The 15,535-nt window shown below is 39.6% G+C and overlaps 1 protein-coding gene across 5 annotated transcripts in view; it reads left to right on the forward strand.

Moving 5' to 3' along the window:
• Window positions 1-15,535, forward strand: part of Lrp4 (LDL receptor related protein 4) — a 193,807-nt gene that overhangs the window by 33,083 nt on the left and 145,189 nt on the right. For 2 of the 5 annotated variants that reach the window (XM_086981611.1, XM_086981617.1), the window contains exon 1: window positions 4,629-5,268. The exons of 1 other annotated variant lie outside the window; for it this stretch is intronic. In XM_086981611.1, coding sequence (XP_086837737.1) covers window positions 5,196-5,268 — 73 coding nt within the window. In that variant the 5' untranslated portion in view covers window positions 4,629-5,195. Of the gene's footprint in view, window positions 1-4,093; window positions 4,196-4,618; window positions 5,269-15,535 lie in introns of those variants that run through there. 2 more of the 5 variants (XM_022792578.2, XM_022792601.2) reach the window with 2 other exon arrangements.

Consider the following 15,535-nt stretch of genomic DNA (forward strand, 5'->3'; position numbering starts at 1 on the left):
TTTGTTCTAACTTCAACTTAAATGATTCCTTTTTAACCCTTTGTTACTACGCTTATGTCCTGTCGGTATTATGTCTGTAAGGGTACTGTCGTTAAACACTGCCTTATATACAAACTAGCATCTAAGTTGCCGTGCTAACAATCACAACTTAACATTTTATCTACTACAGCGATCGCGACGGGCTGTATCTGATTGGGATATTGCACGTGTGCACTCCTGTCCTACAAGACATCCTTCGACGGCCTTCCCAAAATACTTATTAGAATTTTTCTAGCAATTTCGGCACATTGACAAGCTAATGTATCACCTATACGAGTAAAATTAAGTTTGCAAACCAATAAATGACGGTGGTCGACGGAGACTGATGTTAAGTTCAGCGTTAATTGTTTTGAAATTAAAATAGTTAGATTTAACACAATTCGTTTAGTGTCCATTTTGAAAGAAAATTGCTATACGAGTGTAGCTTTGCATCAGCTTGTGCGCTGGTTTCGCAAACGCTGAAGAAAGGAATTGCTTGTAAGGGTGAATCAATGTTGAAAATCGGACGGCGAAACCATACTAGTCAACCTAGCACATGGCAGCAGCATAGATTAAACGCTAAAAGGCATACACAAAAATGCGTGGGCACATGGGCAAACGTTGCTTAACGGAAGGGCTATTGTTTCCTCGCGTAGTAAGCCTACTTATACTTCCGTTTTCTGTTTTCTGGGTGACCTAAAACGAACCATCGCAACGGCCAAGCTTTCCTCTACGCAGGACTGTGTCGCTGCATTTTTCCATACCTAAACATTGGTATTCGACCACACTTAATTGATATGAACATATACGTACGTATGCATATAAATAGATAAAATATTCATCTCACGTAAGGTAGGACACGGGAGCAAAATTATATAAACTTAAGAAAATAATAAATTTTCAACCTCGGGTTCACATGTTGGACTAATTAAAAACGTAGTTTAATAGCTGATTTAGATAGAAAGCGGCTACAAATTAAGCACTTTATTGCATTTGTCAAGTATTTTGTCTAATATTTTTATTTCACTATATAACCATACGTATGGTAAGTATGCTCATGATAACCAGTAAAATCCGGATTATCCAAGCAGATGTTTCTGCCTACGACATTATATCAGCTCAAGTCGATAGGCCACAAAAGTACACCTAATTTATCGGCACAAAAAAATTATTTTATCATGGTAAAACTGGCTGAATCATCTGCAAATGTGGGGCAACACAAGAGGAGCAACTATTGTCGAGAGTTCCTGCTCTTGACATAGTGCACTTTGGTTTCCCGAGGCCAATGGTTCAAAGTCGTGGATTTCGCTAAGCGGCTTCTGACGGATCTAAGGAAAATTGTATACGCCAGCTTTAAAAGTCCAGGTTGAGAAGAAGATTAAAAAGATTCTAAATCCTATCGAAAAAGCGCACGGTGTTATTTTCAATCGCCTGAAATCTTCGAAACACAAGTTGTCTGGACCAAAGCATGCCTATCGCATATAAGGCAGTTCATTAAAGCTTCTGGACTTTCGAAGTTTTGGCCTTTATTCATTTTCAGCTTTCTGACAACTCAAATTTAAGAAACTAGATCACACCGTATACTGCGTAACTCAAAGATACTTCAATAGGTCAACAACTTTGCGCTGCTAAAGGCCACGATCAAAACGTGGCCTACACATGCGAAGCAAACTAATAAAAATTTAGTTTATTGACAAAATTATCTATTTCTCTTTTTAAAGGACAAGATCGAAGGTATTATCTGTACAATCTGAAGCTGTTGAGGACGGTTGAACCGAACCAGATATTTTTCTTAGGAATGCTTGGTTGGTATAGACGAACGTATTTTATACAGTTTTATCTGGACTTTTATGTACGTTAACAGATAAAATTGTCTGCAGTATCGTGCGGAAATTTGTCCGAAAGTTAGATGTTTGATTGGAATATAGTTATCCGTACTGTTATAGACACTGATGTGACAGACCCCGTTCAAAAGTTCTTGTCGGATTAATTATTGGCTGCAAAACACAGAACAGCGTAAACGAGGGTAAACTGGCCCGGAGTATGAAACAGAGTGCTGGGTTTCAAACTTCGACTACCACGTGTTCCTGAGTTAAGTAGTAAAATACGCTACCACTGTACCATCCTGGGATTAGTTAGAGTCACAGGTTGTTCTAAAAGAAATTGTGATTATAACAAGTCCGCTAAGCGCTGCCCGATCGGGCAAAATACCGCTTTCTGGATTCCCGTCTGGAGACTCGTGTTGAATTATTAGAGTATACACAGAAGAAACGCCTTTGTGGTGCTCACGTCTGCTGCCAGCTCGAAATCGCTACGCAATAATAAGGAAGACTCGAAAAACGAAGCCAGGTAAAAAATAACGTCTCTATTTACGCTCAGTTCTATGAAAGTGCTCAGTTCTCAGTGAAAAAACGAATACGACATCGTAAATCATAGGGCTGTATGTGCGATTACCTCTTTCTTAAATATCTAACAATATTTTGCCGATTTAGAATTATTCCTTGAGCCTGTTTTGTTCATAAAACAGCTCGAGGCGTTAGTGCAATACGTTGCCCTACTCCTACGACCAAATATAAAAAGAAAATGCCATCACTTGATTCAGATTTTTATACCACTAGAACTGTTACTTACGAATAGTGTAAAGACATATAAATGTTGTTGTTAGACAGTTTGTCTAGGATTTTCGTCATCTATGGCACTGCGTCAGGCGGTTCCGACCATCCAATAAGATATGTATCTGCAGGTTCCGTATTAAATACTCCGGTAGCAGTATCTGTGATTATGCAATAATAATTTGTTTGCCTGCGAAACGTAGGGGCCTGTAGTGATCTAGTTCAAGAAGGCACATATAGAAACCTCATTTCGTGCGGAAAGCCAGTTTTCAGCAGCACCGAGCATGAAGCTTACAATATCTATTTTGTTTGCTTATTATTTTTTTTGGGCTGTTTTATTGAGAAGATTTGTACTAATATCTTGACACGTTATATCTTTGTTTTTATTGCACTTTTTTTGCAGTATTCAAAGCTACGAATGTGACAAATACCTTGTTAAAACATTATTAGTTTTAACTATTTACTTAATACTTTTTTAGAAATGTTTTAATAATTTCGTCCTGAAATCCTACCCGGAATGCTTATACCATTAGGCAGCGCCTTACACATACAGGTTGTTTGCATAAAAGCAATCAATCACACAGTATGGTCTGTTACAGTTGGTCACCGACAACAAACGTTAAGAAGTCATCATGGCGTGATAGCTCCAAGTTGTTTTTTGAACATAGATAAATCGAACTCCTTGCAAAAAGGCGATACTATCCAGCTTAGCGCTTCATTCATTGAAATTATAAAAAGCCTTTGCACAGATTTAAAGAGATGTTTTTGGACTGACTTTATGACACAAGTCGGGTTGAAGTAACTCTCGGGGCTTAGCCAAGCTCGAGAGCTTATCTACATCCTCGAGATGATAACTAACTCCGAACACCACTGCTTATGTAGGTAGATAACCTATGACACAGAGACAAATATAACCTCAGGACAGTGAAGGATACGTCACGAACAATCACTGTAACAGAATTGTTATTGTGGCAAAGAGCGTTTGATCAAATAAACAAGTCACCATGTTCAGGAGCCTGTAGTAGCACTTTCTGGTGATCTTTCGCGGCTTTTTTTTATTCTGATTGCATCGAACAAAGAAGATTTGTACAGCTGTTATAAACAAAACTGTTATAATCATTAAAATTTTGCTGAAAAATAAGAACACGATAGAGCTCAGCGTTACAAATGGGTCCTAGGTATAGCAGAATACCGTTTCAAACATCGCCGAGTACCTCTACATCCAGGAGCTGGTTTTAAGTGTCGAACATACGCATTTCATTTTCGATTTTCAAAATTGACAGATCGGTTTCGAAAACTACGAGTAAGAGAGATTAAATTCTTAGCTGTTTTTTTCAATTGTTACCATGATTCCTATTTCCCCAGGTTTGACGTATGCTCTAATGAACACAAACAAATCCCCCTTTAGAAAATTCTACATTCTCGGGTAATACTAAATAGTAATCCTTATCGGTTATTTTTAGCAAGCAGATCGAATCGCAGACGTTTCTAGGACGCGCTTGCCTGTATACCGTATGAAGGAGTCAAACAATGCGACACAGCATAATAATAAGCAGTGGTTCTCGGTACGTACAAATTCGATTTCAAATCGTTTACCCTCAGCACTCCTTTTACGAAGAACTCCAGATTTTTAACCCCCCATTTGCCATATTTTCCTGGCGCACTTCTTCATTAAATTTAAGGGCGGATGTACTTACTGTGTTGGCATGAATGACCTCGTTTAGATATGCATTGCTGAAGTGTTATAAAAGTGGCTGCAAAACCGCGCAGAGGGGGGCACGCGGTGCAGACTTGGATTACACGTTCAATTCGTGCTTGCGCATTTCGGTTGACTTGGAGGCTTTGTCGAGCCATATAAATTGAGGGTGTTGTCTGGTAAGGCCGAGAAGATCGGCAGACGAACTAACGGATAGACTGCGCAGAGGGGTACTTAGCTTTACGTAGTGGTTTCAGCAGAGGGAGGGAGGGAGGGAGGGGAAAAGGCGACCGCGTCCTTCGGATCAACCTTGTCCCTTTGCTGTAGAACCTTCCCTTTCTCCCTAGAGCGACCCTTCTTTAACGTGCCAAGAACGCCCCTTACTCATTCTGCACTCTCCATCCTCCTTCGCAAGCCTGCCGCGCCTGGGCCTGCTTCGAAACACCGCAGAAGCAAAGGGTAGTGAAGAGGCAGCTCGAACAGTGGTGCTTGAGGAAAGCTGAGGACTGCCGTCAACGATACTGCTCATTGTGCGTGGATCAGCAAGCGAGCCGCGTGCTTCAGAATCGTCGTAGCTCTATGTAGTGGAAAAATATACAGTGTTCGATACCGACGACCTGTCGGTATTTTGTGAGTGCTTTCTGTGTGTGTCTGGCCAGGATACGACGCCATGTGAATTTAGAACCCGATAGCCTGGCAGCAGTGATGTGTGTATTATTGTGCTGTGTGCAGAACTAACTACTGACGTGTGTGGAATGTGGTAGACTTTAGAAAGTAGACATATTAACGGGAAGATGACTGTAAGCTGAGCCTTGCCGTGACGTGACGTGACGGTCGAGCAAATAGAGGTGGCACAAGAACGCCTTGCCATGAGGTGGCGTCGTCTCGACTCTGCCGTCGTGCTGCTGATTCTCACGTTAGAGGTCGCATGGACAGCCAAACGTGCGTAGTTTTACTTACACTGGAATCCAAAGTTGCTATCAAATGTCTATTGGACAAAACAGATTTCCTGTGTATGTTCTGATAAGGGAGACGGTGGGCTACCTGAGGGGGTCGAAATACGCGGATCGAATAAGATACGAAATACTGTGAAGTGCTCCCTTCAAAATAAATTGATCAACATTTTTATTCATAACTAAGGGCTTGAAAATACGATACCACAAGCGACATGGTATAATTTGCACTTATGGGTATTCAATCCTTACGTAAACAATTGTCCGCAAAGCTTTGTCGAGAATATCTTATAATCGAATGTATCGAACGTCTGCCTTTTTCGATATGAATGAATGCTACGAGAGCGTTGACACTAATTTCCAATGTCGCTGAGAGGTAGACAAGGTCTCTCCTAAAAACAGAATTTTTGTTGTAGGTTTTGCAATGAATCAATTTGGTGTTGCTATGACTATTTTCCAAATGACAAAGCTTCGCTGCGCAACGAGTCCTTAGTAAACGCACACTCGTTCCTCCTCAAAACGGTTATATTTGCTCTTTGATGCTTTTTTCACTCATCTCTTCTCACTTTCTTTTACGATATTCTTTAAGCGCATTATTTGACAAACGACTGGTGACAATAGACAGCTCTGTTTCTAATGAAAACGGCATCCAAGGGTAAAATTTGTCGGGCGCCGGCTACCATCGGGGCCGTGATGGCTACATGAAAGGACCTCTTAATACGCCAGGGACGCCACACCCGTCATCATCCTAACCAGCCGAAACGGAAGCTCAGGCTGACATGACAGATAGACAAACAAAGGGGAAGTAGCTTTGCGGGCAGCCACAACTCCTGTTTTTCCATCTTCTGGTCCTCCTATTTATCTTTAGATGTCTCTTTTCTTTTTTGTGGTAGCTTTTAGCCTACTCACTATTCATCCAGTAGCACGAAACCAGTAAAAGGGTTTGTACGCCATTCGCCTCACTTAACCACGCGCTGCGACATGCCAGAAAATGCACGGGGCATGATTGGACGGGCGTTCGCAGACCAAGCTTCAGACCCTACATCATCGCATGTCAGGCTCTCCTGGGAGTACATCGATATCTGAAAACAAGGGTTTCGCAGGGCAGACAGAAGAGTTCGGCAGGAGACATGCATGAAATAAAGGTTGCCTTTTTCCTCATCGCTGGTTGTCCTGCATGACTATCATATCATTCCAGTGCATCCAAGCGCAAGAGTATTTCACCCAGAGCCTAATTGTTGTTGTTGTTGTAGTTCATGGGTGCACCCGGATACGGACGGGAGTTTATTTGGTACGCATTACTCATAAAGCAAAGTACCACGGAAACAAAAAAAATCCCTCTAAATACAACAAAGGTCATATTGTATGCATATGTATGTATATATATATATATATATATATATATATATATATATATACTTACGTTGACTTCTGGTTGTCTGTTGCCACGTACTCAGGTAGCGAACCCATTGCAACTGTTTCTGTATAGCAACAACCTTTACCATTCTGAGTGTTTTAGATCTATTATAATACAAACAATTAAATACTTACAACCACGGCTAATGTTTGTATGACGGTTGTGCTTATTTATTATATAGAAATAAACAAGCACAACCGTCTTAGACGGCTGTCAGACACACGGTTATCAGTATCTTTCTGAACCGTGCGGTATTCTCGGCATCGGTCTCGAAGAGGGATATCAAACCCATTACTAATAAAAATTGGACATGCAAAAAGTGCTCTTATGCTTTATTTTAAATTTGACTGAAATTTTCGGAGTGGTTTGTAGCCTTATTATTTCATATCAGAAAATATGTACACCAGCGTTTATCCAGTGCCAAAGGTCGATCTGCAGAAAACCGTTCATCAAAACCATTTTGGACAGAAAAACTGGTCGAAAATCAGTATGAACCGCAACAACTTCAAGGGTTTCTCCATCCGCTATTGTTGGAGTATCTAAATTCAACAGGCAATGAGAGGTCACTTTAGTCACCGCAACTTAACGACGTGACTGTATGAGGCGGTTGCGCAATAATATCGATTCTCAACGCGAAGAGGCGCGAGAAATGTTAAAAGTGGAAATTGTTCATCTCATTAATTTAAGGCTATAGTCATCCCTGTTAGGAACGCCGATGCGATATCAAAGTTGCCAAATTTCTACTAGTCAGACAACTATCAATAACAAAAAAACAATATTTTTACTGTCACACAGTGAGGGTAGCAGGGAGTGAGCCCGAAAAAAGGGCTTTGTTGTAGCGCCGCTCAAGTGTGAAGCCACTGACGAGCTGACCGGAAAACAGCGGTGCGTCTTGATGAGATCAACCGAGGCCTGTGCCGTCCTTTGTCAACGCGCAGCAGAAATCACTTTCGGAAACACAGTTTAATACACAGCTAGTACCTTACTATAACTACACAAGGATATTCTCTATCTTGAATGAAAGCTAAACCACGTTGGGTCTAGAGAGATCATTCGTCACAGATGCTAAGATTCTTATGCGCATCTGACGACTTTCCAAATTTTTTTTTTTTGGTAGCTACACTGTTTGTAAACAAAACACTGCATTTTATTTACACAGTTAATACAGTTTTATGAAACGGGAGTTATATATAGCATTCATCCTTCGAGTGTAAAAGTACCATTGACATGTCGCTTTATAACTATTCATGTTGCTACAACATTCCTTTTAGCTATTTTTGTTCTCGATAATTCTGAACAATTTTTCAACCATACGCGGTTACGTTTCCTTCGTCATTTGATCAATAAGCTAAAAACGATCTCTCCGAAATAATGGTAATATCCCCTACTAATATGCTGATCATCCTCAACTTGAGTCTATAGGTCGAAGTTTTAATAATTTCTACAAATGTACTCCACAAAACGACAGGCCAAGTTTAGTATTTGATAATCTACAAATATATCTGTATCTTAGATCGTCTCTAATGCTTTTAATATCACAGCACACTTTGTGTTTCAGTGTATATTGATCTGATCGCCGGTCGGATTTATTTGGCAAATTCATCAAAGCGCCGCGACCGTAGAGTGGATCATAAGCTTAGAATCAACCGTCGGATTCAATGGCTAACGGAGTTTTAGTGTTTTTCAAATTGTGTGAGCTTGTAATATTAGCTGACGTAAAACCCACGTTTCAGTTTCTCTTCGTAATGTATTCAAATTGGTCTTTTCCGTGCCGCAGGCACTATTAGTTATGGCGGGAGTATTAGTGCTGAAAACTTCGGTTATCGTAATGGAAGAAAGTAGCAAAGATAGATTCTGCTTAGTAAGTGCTTTTTAACTTTGCGTGGCACTTCAATAAACTATAGAACTTCATAGGCAGGTATAGCACTGGAACCTTTGAGTCTGCAAGTTTTAAAATAAAAGGAAGGATTCTATAATAATAACAAAATTTTGTGACTGATACTTATTGAGCAAATATTTTCTTTTTTTTATTACTATCCATTAGGTCGGAACACATTTATCCAGTTCCACAAGAAGGCTCAAATACTAATATAGATGAATTTTCATGAGCCTTAGCGATGGTTTCTTTTGCAACGTGATAATAGTTATCAATAAAATCTAATTCAAAAAACAGATTATAAAAAAAATTATAGACGCCTTGTTTAATCTGTCTGGCTATTTTTATGCACAAATGGCCAAGCTTTCATATGGGTATCCATAGCAACTTAGTAAATTTAGTGCCAGAAATCATGGAAATTGCGCGTGTCTACGATCATCTCCACTATGTTCATAAAGACCCATTTATAATTTCAATAAATCGTTGAAACACAGGAACTATGTTAGTGTATATAACGTTGATTCTCGTACTTTCAAAACCGCATCATGAAGACCTAAAGTAAATTTTATTTCGGATGTATGAACCATCTATGAACCTCCCAGATTGCTCGTCGATTTTCAAATAAGCACTTAAAAAACTTATTTGGGAGAATTTTTAAAGGTAAAGAAAAGCAATTCACTGAATCCTCCTATTTCGAACAATTGAATTTACAGTATGAAAACCGTCCTAATATTTATGATCTTTTATATGCTGTAGCCTGCCGTATATTCAAGCAGAAAATTGAATTTTCAAAATATGCTCTTTGTGTGAATTCGCTCAACCGGTAGTTGCACATAAGAAAGGTTGATTTTGTTAATATACGTTTTGTTATTAATCGAGGTGGTGGACTATGCTATTCTCCTGCGGTATTTGGTTCGAACTGTTTTCTACCCCATTTTTCTCACTATCGAAAAAATTAAATTTTGAAAATTATTTGTGAGCGATTACTATGTAAGAACCTTTTGTATAAGCAAAGGAAGTCCTCTTCTCAATACGTGATGATCAAATACGTTGAAACATGTTAATGAGTTTGGACTAAGCTGAAATTTTTAGAATTTGCTTTTTACGAGTGGCTTATCATATGTGAACAAATATCTACCCTGAATTTCCCGGTCATTATCGGTTATTTCGTTAATAACAAATATCAACAGGTGGAACACCTGACCTCTTATAGTGTCTATTCCTCAAAGTAAACGTCTCACTTAAGCGAAACTAGCCTTTGAGAACATTAAACAAATCAACACCATGTAGGCTACATGTGATCCTTTTGCTTTTGGTCCCATTATAGACTGCCTCTGGTAGAGTTCTGAACGCGCACCTAACAACCTTCGTGGTAGTGTTCAAAGCGGTTCCAGAACCGGATATAATGGAGTGCTCTGCACCGGAGGTCGGCTACGAAAAAAGTTTTGATACCCAACAGAACGCTTTTCATGACACAGGACTTGTGCTGGTGTTATCGTTCGACATGCATCAGATGAAGACACTTCAAGCATTTGTCGCGTGTCTATGCTGTTAGCCTTACCTTATAATAAAACCTGCTGTTTCCCTTAGATCGAAAGGTAAATGTTGAGGAATAATCCTGATTAAGATTGTCGTATGGAGCGTTTGAGGAAGGCATTACCTAAAACATCTAATTCTTTGTCTTAGACAGGGCTATTGGCATGCTTCCGTAAATTGAAAGCTCATCGTGAGATTTTGCTGTAAGTCTATAGAGCATTCTTGCAGCAGGGCATATACATACACTCTGAGATGCTACGTACTCCATGACCGCCTCTAGGCGTCTATAACTATACAAAACGATGCGATTTGATCAATAATTAGTTAACTTAAAGTGTATTGCTTGTCTCTTTAGCTTCACAAACTCGAGTAACTTTTTTTTTGAATTTTTTTATTACATTTAAACAACTAGCTTCTTCTACATTCTACTTGTAATCTTATCGCAATCATAGTAAACTGTTATATTAATTTAACATATTATTCTTGCTGTGTGAATATTTATAGAATGAATGTTACCAAGATACACATTCATTCTATAAATATGTAAAAAATATATATAAGTACTGTATATGTCAAAAGACCCTTGAGGTAACGTTTTGTATTATAGATGTTGACTCCTCCTTATAGCCATCATCTGTTTTCCCTAATTTATGACAAAAATATATTACACTATCGTTTTTGCATCTTATTAAATAACTGAACGTCGGAGGTTAGTTTGATTCAGAATGTACGTTTGCACTTAAGTTAGCATAACGTAGCGCCAGTTTGTGTTTGATCACTTTTGATATAACTACCTACTGATAGAAATTTATAAAATGAGAATGTCAAGTTACTCATAAATCGGATCTAGATATGACCAGATATTCCCATAATGTCACCATCAGGTTTGTGTTTTTTTTTTCGAGATAACTGCTATTCCCTTTGATCACAACTTTATCTCAAGGCTTTTTTCGCTATACTTAAATATACATTTTTACCTACTTATACATAAATACACAATGCGATATGAAACAATTTCGTTTCAATATGCTGCATGCAATAGATTCAGTTATACTTTACCAGGCTACTGAGAAGCTCTCTTTCGTAGGCTAGAATGAACTTTTGTCTTGTAGATAGGTTCGTATCAATTTTCCCTGCGGTCTTTTTCAACAACGATTTCAACAATCTGGATTTTTGTTACGGATAATATAAGAGAATAATGTTCTATAATGATTTTGAGGTGAGCATATGGTGCCGACTTAACTAGCTTATGTTTCTTACGACCCATACGGCAACAAAAAAGGCCCCTGTTTTTAGAATATTTGAAGCTGTTTCAGAGGTGGCCTCGGTTGATACTGGTAATAAGAGATTTCTTATATCACCTAGCAAATATTTCTCAAAATCTAAGATGCTCCGACTAGGCCTTCTTTCAAGGCCTTGACTTTTATTTAATGTGTAAAGTAGAATTTGTCAAAAAAGAACGGTAGGAAATTGATTAAATAAGCTCCATATTTTAATGCTTTGTATACTTCAGTAATCAATTTAAATCGAAACAAAAATGAAAAATAGTACATGAAATATGACAGTACTTAGCAGTGTGCTTGGTCGATGCTTTTTAGCTATCATTTAGCCCGAAGGCATACCTTCTTCTACGCTATATATATATATATATTATATGTGTACAAAAATACAACTGGATTCTCTGAACTACATTAAATAGGTGTTTAAAAATTTTGAAATTAATGCGCTTGGTTAGAAGCGCTGCTCGATAAAGGTACTGCAGCGCATGACGCCGACCAATACCTAAAACATATCCCACCACATCTCAAGCAGATACCCATACCTCCCGGGGGTCGAGAACAATTTCGTATACCCAAACCCATTAGTATTGTTCAAAATGCTTTGTGTATAATGTATTCTGTAAAAACTCGACCGTTCGTAAGCAATACAACGCTTACATATTTGAGGCTGATCACGTATATTAAGGTTATTTTGTCTATGCGAAGCGTGTCGGTAGCAGCCCACTGCGGAGTTTCATAAGCCTTGCCTTGTTCTTATTAATCACCAGTGCCCTCTCGTCCATGCGTAACGAAAGTCTTGCCAGAGCTTACTAGACATGAAGCCGAATATTTTCAAAGATGACATGATCGTCGGCACAAAACAGCGTTCTTAAGTGCCCCGCTGGGTTTCGAACGAACGGGTATATAATTCAGCAAAAGAACGAAAAGTAGTGAACCCAGTTTATAACCCTTTACTTTAAGCCAGCCGATTAGATTCTCAAATATTTTCTCTAATTAATTGACTGTCAAGTTCGATAATAAAGTTTGTCGTAAGGCGGTATCTAATGCTCCGATTCAGCTTCGGTTACGTAAAATGCATCCAAAAGTCTGTTCGTCGTTATTATTTTGAAGTTCAGCTTTTGCGTCTGGAATTCATGTCCGAAATTTAATAGGGCTAAACTTGAAGATAAGATGAACTTAAACGCCGAGAGCACTGAGACGACTGCAGTGCTTGTTGATTCCAGCATAAGTATTGCTTCATAGTGGCTTTTTCTTATAAGTAAAAAAGAAGGCCTCTCTTGGGGCTTACGAAAAAGGAAAAGGGATTTGGACCAAAATCTCGAAAAGGAAGCTGAATTTACTAATAGACGCGGCAGCTTACGTGCACGGCATTGGCACCTTTCTAATAAGTATATGGGAGCTAAACCGCAAATTCAGGTTCTAGTTTTCGCATATGGAAGTTGTCTTATCTAAAGCGCATTACTATTTTTTTTTTATTTAATTTAGCTGGACAAGGAGTATCGAAATAAAGTAGTGACTTTGATAAATACAGTAAAGGTTAAAGGTTTATAGTAAAAGGACAAAGGATCAATTCGGATGATAAATAATAGCAGCTGCTTGCATGATCCTTGACATAGATATTGTGTGCTGCTTTAAGGTCATTAAGTAGAAAAGGGTCGTGTTTTAGGTCCTGTAATTTTCTCTATCTAACCAGATCTAGGTCAATCCATGGGATACTCAATAGAAGTGAATGAACCTATGGTGTGTATAACAACTGCTATATACTAATATAAAGGAAAGCTTAAAAGTCGAGGTAACACGGTAGTGCCAAATAAATACGCACAAAGTTCTAAATTGGAAAAAAAAACTAGCTCTAAACGGCCTCGTAATGAGTAAACCGCCTAACAGTATTTTAAACAAACCATGATGTCGAATAATTTATGTTGGAATTGAGGGTATGTTTGAGATGAGAGTTTCAACGTAATAAAGAAGCCACCAAGACAAACATTGCAATGCCAAATATGTGAATAGTGCTAAATAATAAAAAAGCTTCGAAGGCCCATAATAGCCCCCAGCCAGGTTTTGAAAGATGGAAAAATTAGTTACGGAAACATAATACGACATTGTATTACGCGCGTTTCCAAAACAAAGTGCGGAAGGTAAAAATTTAATAAACTACGTAACACAAAAAGCTACCGCTCTACTGTTTTGCCTTACGTTCTGGTATACAAAGGAAACGTTTCACCTGGCCCATTTTACATCAGTGAGCTGTGCTGAAGCCCTTCCAAATGAGTCTGATGTTTCATGAGGCCATTGGCGCGAGCTTAATATTGAGGAGGCGTATTTCCGTATTCAGGAAGACGAGCGACGGTTTTTTTTATAGCAGCGCTTGCTGCTAATGTTTTCAGAACGCTCTTTGTTACATGCTCGGTGTAACACGTTTCGAAAAAGGATAAACGTCGTCCTGGATAGCAAAAATGTTTTACGTACTCCAGAGGCGAAAATTGTAATCGTAGAGTGTTACTTGCTTCTAATGGTCCTGCTCCTCAGAGCTTCATGGCCTCGGTCTTGTTCCAGTTGCTTTGTGAGTCAGCATCCGTTACGTACTATTGAGAATGATTAATTTCCCATAAACGTCTAAGCAACCTCTCCTGTATATCGTAAGTTCATTGATGTATAGTAGAACATCTATTCTCGCAGATTTGCACTCTTCGATGTTGCTTAGGAGATTATTCAGGAGGACTAAGAAAAGTAGGGAACTGAGATTGTCGTCGAGGTTACTTCTGTCGCCTACTGGAAGGTTACAGTTCCACTATGTTACCTTATACTGTAGTGGGATTCTTTTGCAGAATTGAAGCGGTGAGCTGAGTTTAGTGCTTGTATAGAGCTTCTGCTTCTGCACGACATTCAGTCCCTCGACGCTTTTGCGTCAAATACTGTTTTGAAATCGACGAATGCAGGATATGTGAACTGTTCGATGCCCCTTGGGCTTAGGACGGATCTTATCTTGGCGAGCAGTCATTGTCGAGTTTTCTGTACGGAAGCCATGTTGATCATCCGGGATCACGCTTCTAGGGAAACGGAGAGACACGTGAAGAGTGTAAGTGAAGGTAGCGGATAGCAACAGCTCTTTTTGCGATTTCCCTCCATAGGCTAGATTCTCGAAGATAGCCCTTGCTTTTCGGAATAACGGTAAGGAGTGCCTTCTGCCAATCGCCCGGTATTCTCCCGTCATGTAGACAGGCGTTATAAAGAGCAGTATATCACGGAGCTAATACTACTGCCTCTTTGAGGTGCTTCGGCTTAATCTGATCTGTACCAATTGCCTTGTTTGGCTTGGGTCGCTAGAGCGCTGCTATCACCTCATCGGCCGTAGCGCTCGTCTGGCTCGTCCGCTCCTCCCATATCATACAGTGACTCTCCCGGCACGGCGTTGCTGGAAGCGCAGAGCTGCCACAAATGAGCAATAGGGACATCTGATTTCATGAAAAATGGCGGAGTCCCAGCCCCCTCGCAACCATTTATAGGAACGTTGCCTCGAGCTAAAAAGTAGCTGCCTGCGTATTTAGGTGTTTCCTAAATTCCTTTATTTAGTTCGGTATACTTGTTTGTACCATTTTTATAAAATAATAAAAAGGGGACGCAACCCCGAGGATATTACGGCAGGTTTACCGTACCAGCGGGCACCCATTTGGGCTTGGAAAGCGCTCTTACGTATTTCGTTGAATCATGAGCTGTTACGACGGGGTTTGACCTCACCAGCTGTGTATCTTAAAGTATCTCAAAGAGCGGCCTTGTACTCGCCGACGTCAGGCCAACCTGGAATAAAGAAAAGTGTACCGAGACGCTTTCGGAGTCTTTCTAAGTTTGGCAGCCTTGACAAAGCTGTCCCCTTTGAGACTGTTGTGTCTACTCTAGACAGGGAGACGTGCATGGCCACTGGTGGGTGATTCCTAAACAAAGTCCCAACATGTAAAGGGTTCTCTGGTCTAAAATATGCGCATCCGTAGTAAAGAGTTCTACACCGCCAGTGAATGTCAGTTCTTCTTTGTGGATTACCATCCAGCACTCAGAGTTTGCGAAGGTATCACTCACCAGCCGTGTTCAAATCTCTCTTTGCTTATCTGCTGTTGAATAGAAGTAGCCTGTCGCGACCCGTTGAGCAAAA

The sequence above is a fragment of the Varroa destructor genome, unplaced genomic scaffold, assembly GCF_002443255.2.
Source record: "Varroa destructor unplaced genomic scaffold, Vdes_3.0 BEIS01000001.1, whole genome shotgun sequence".
Classification (NCBI taxonomy): Eukaryota; Metazoa; Arthropoda; class Arachnida; order Mesostigmata; family Varroidae; genus Varroa; species Varroa destructor.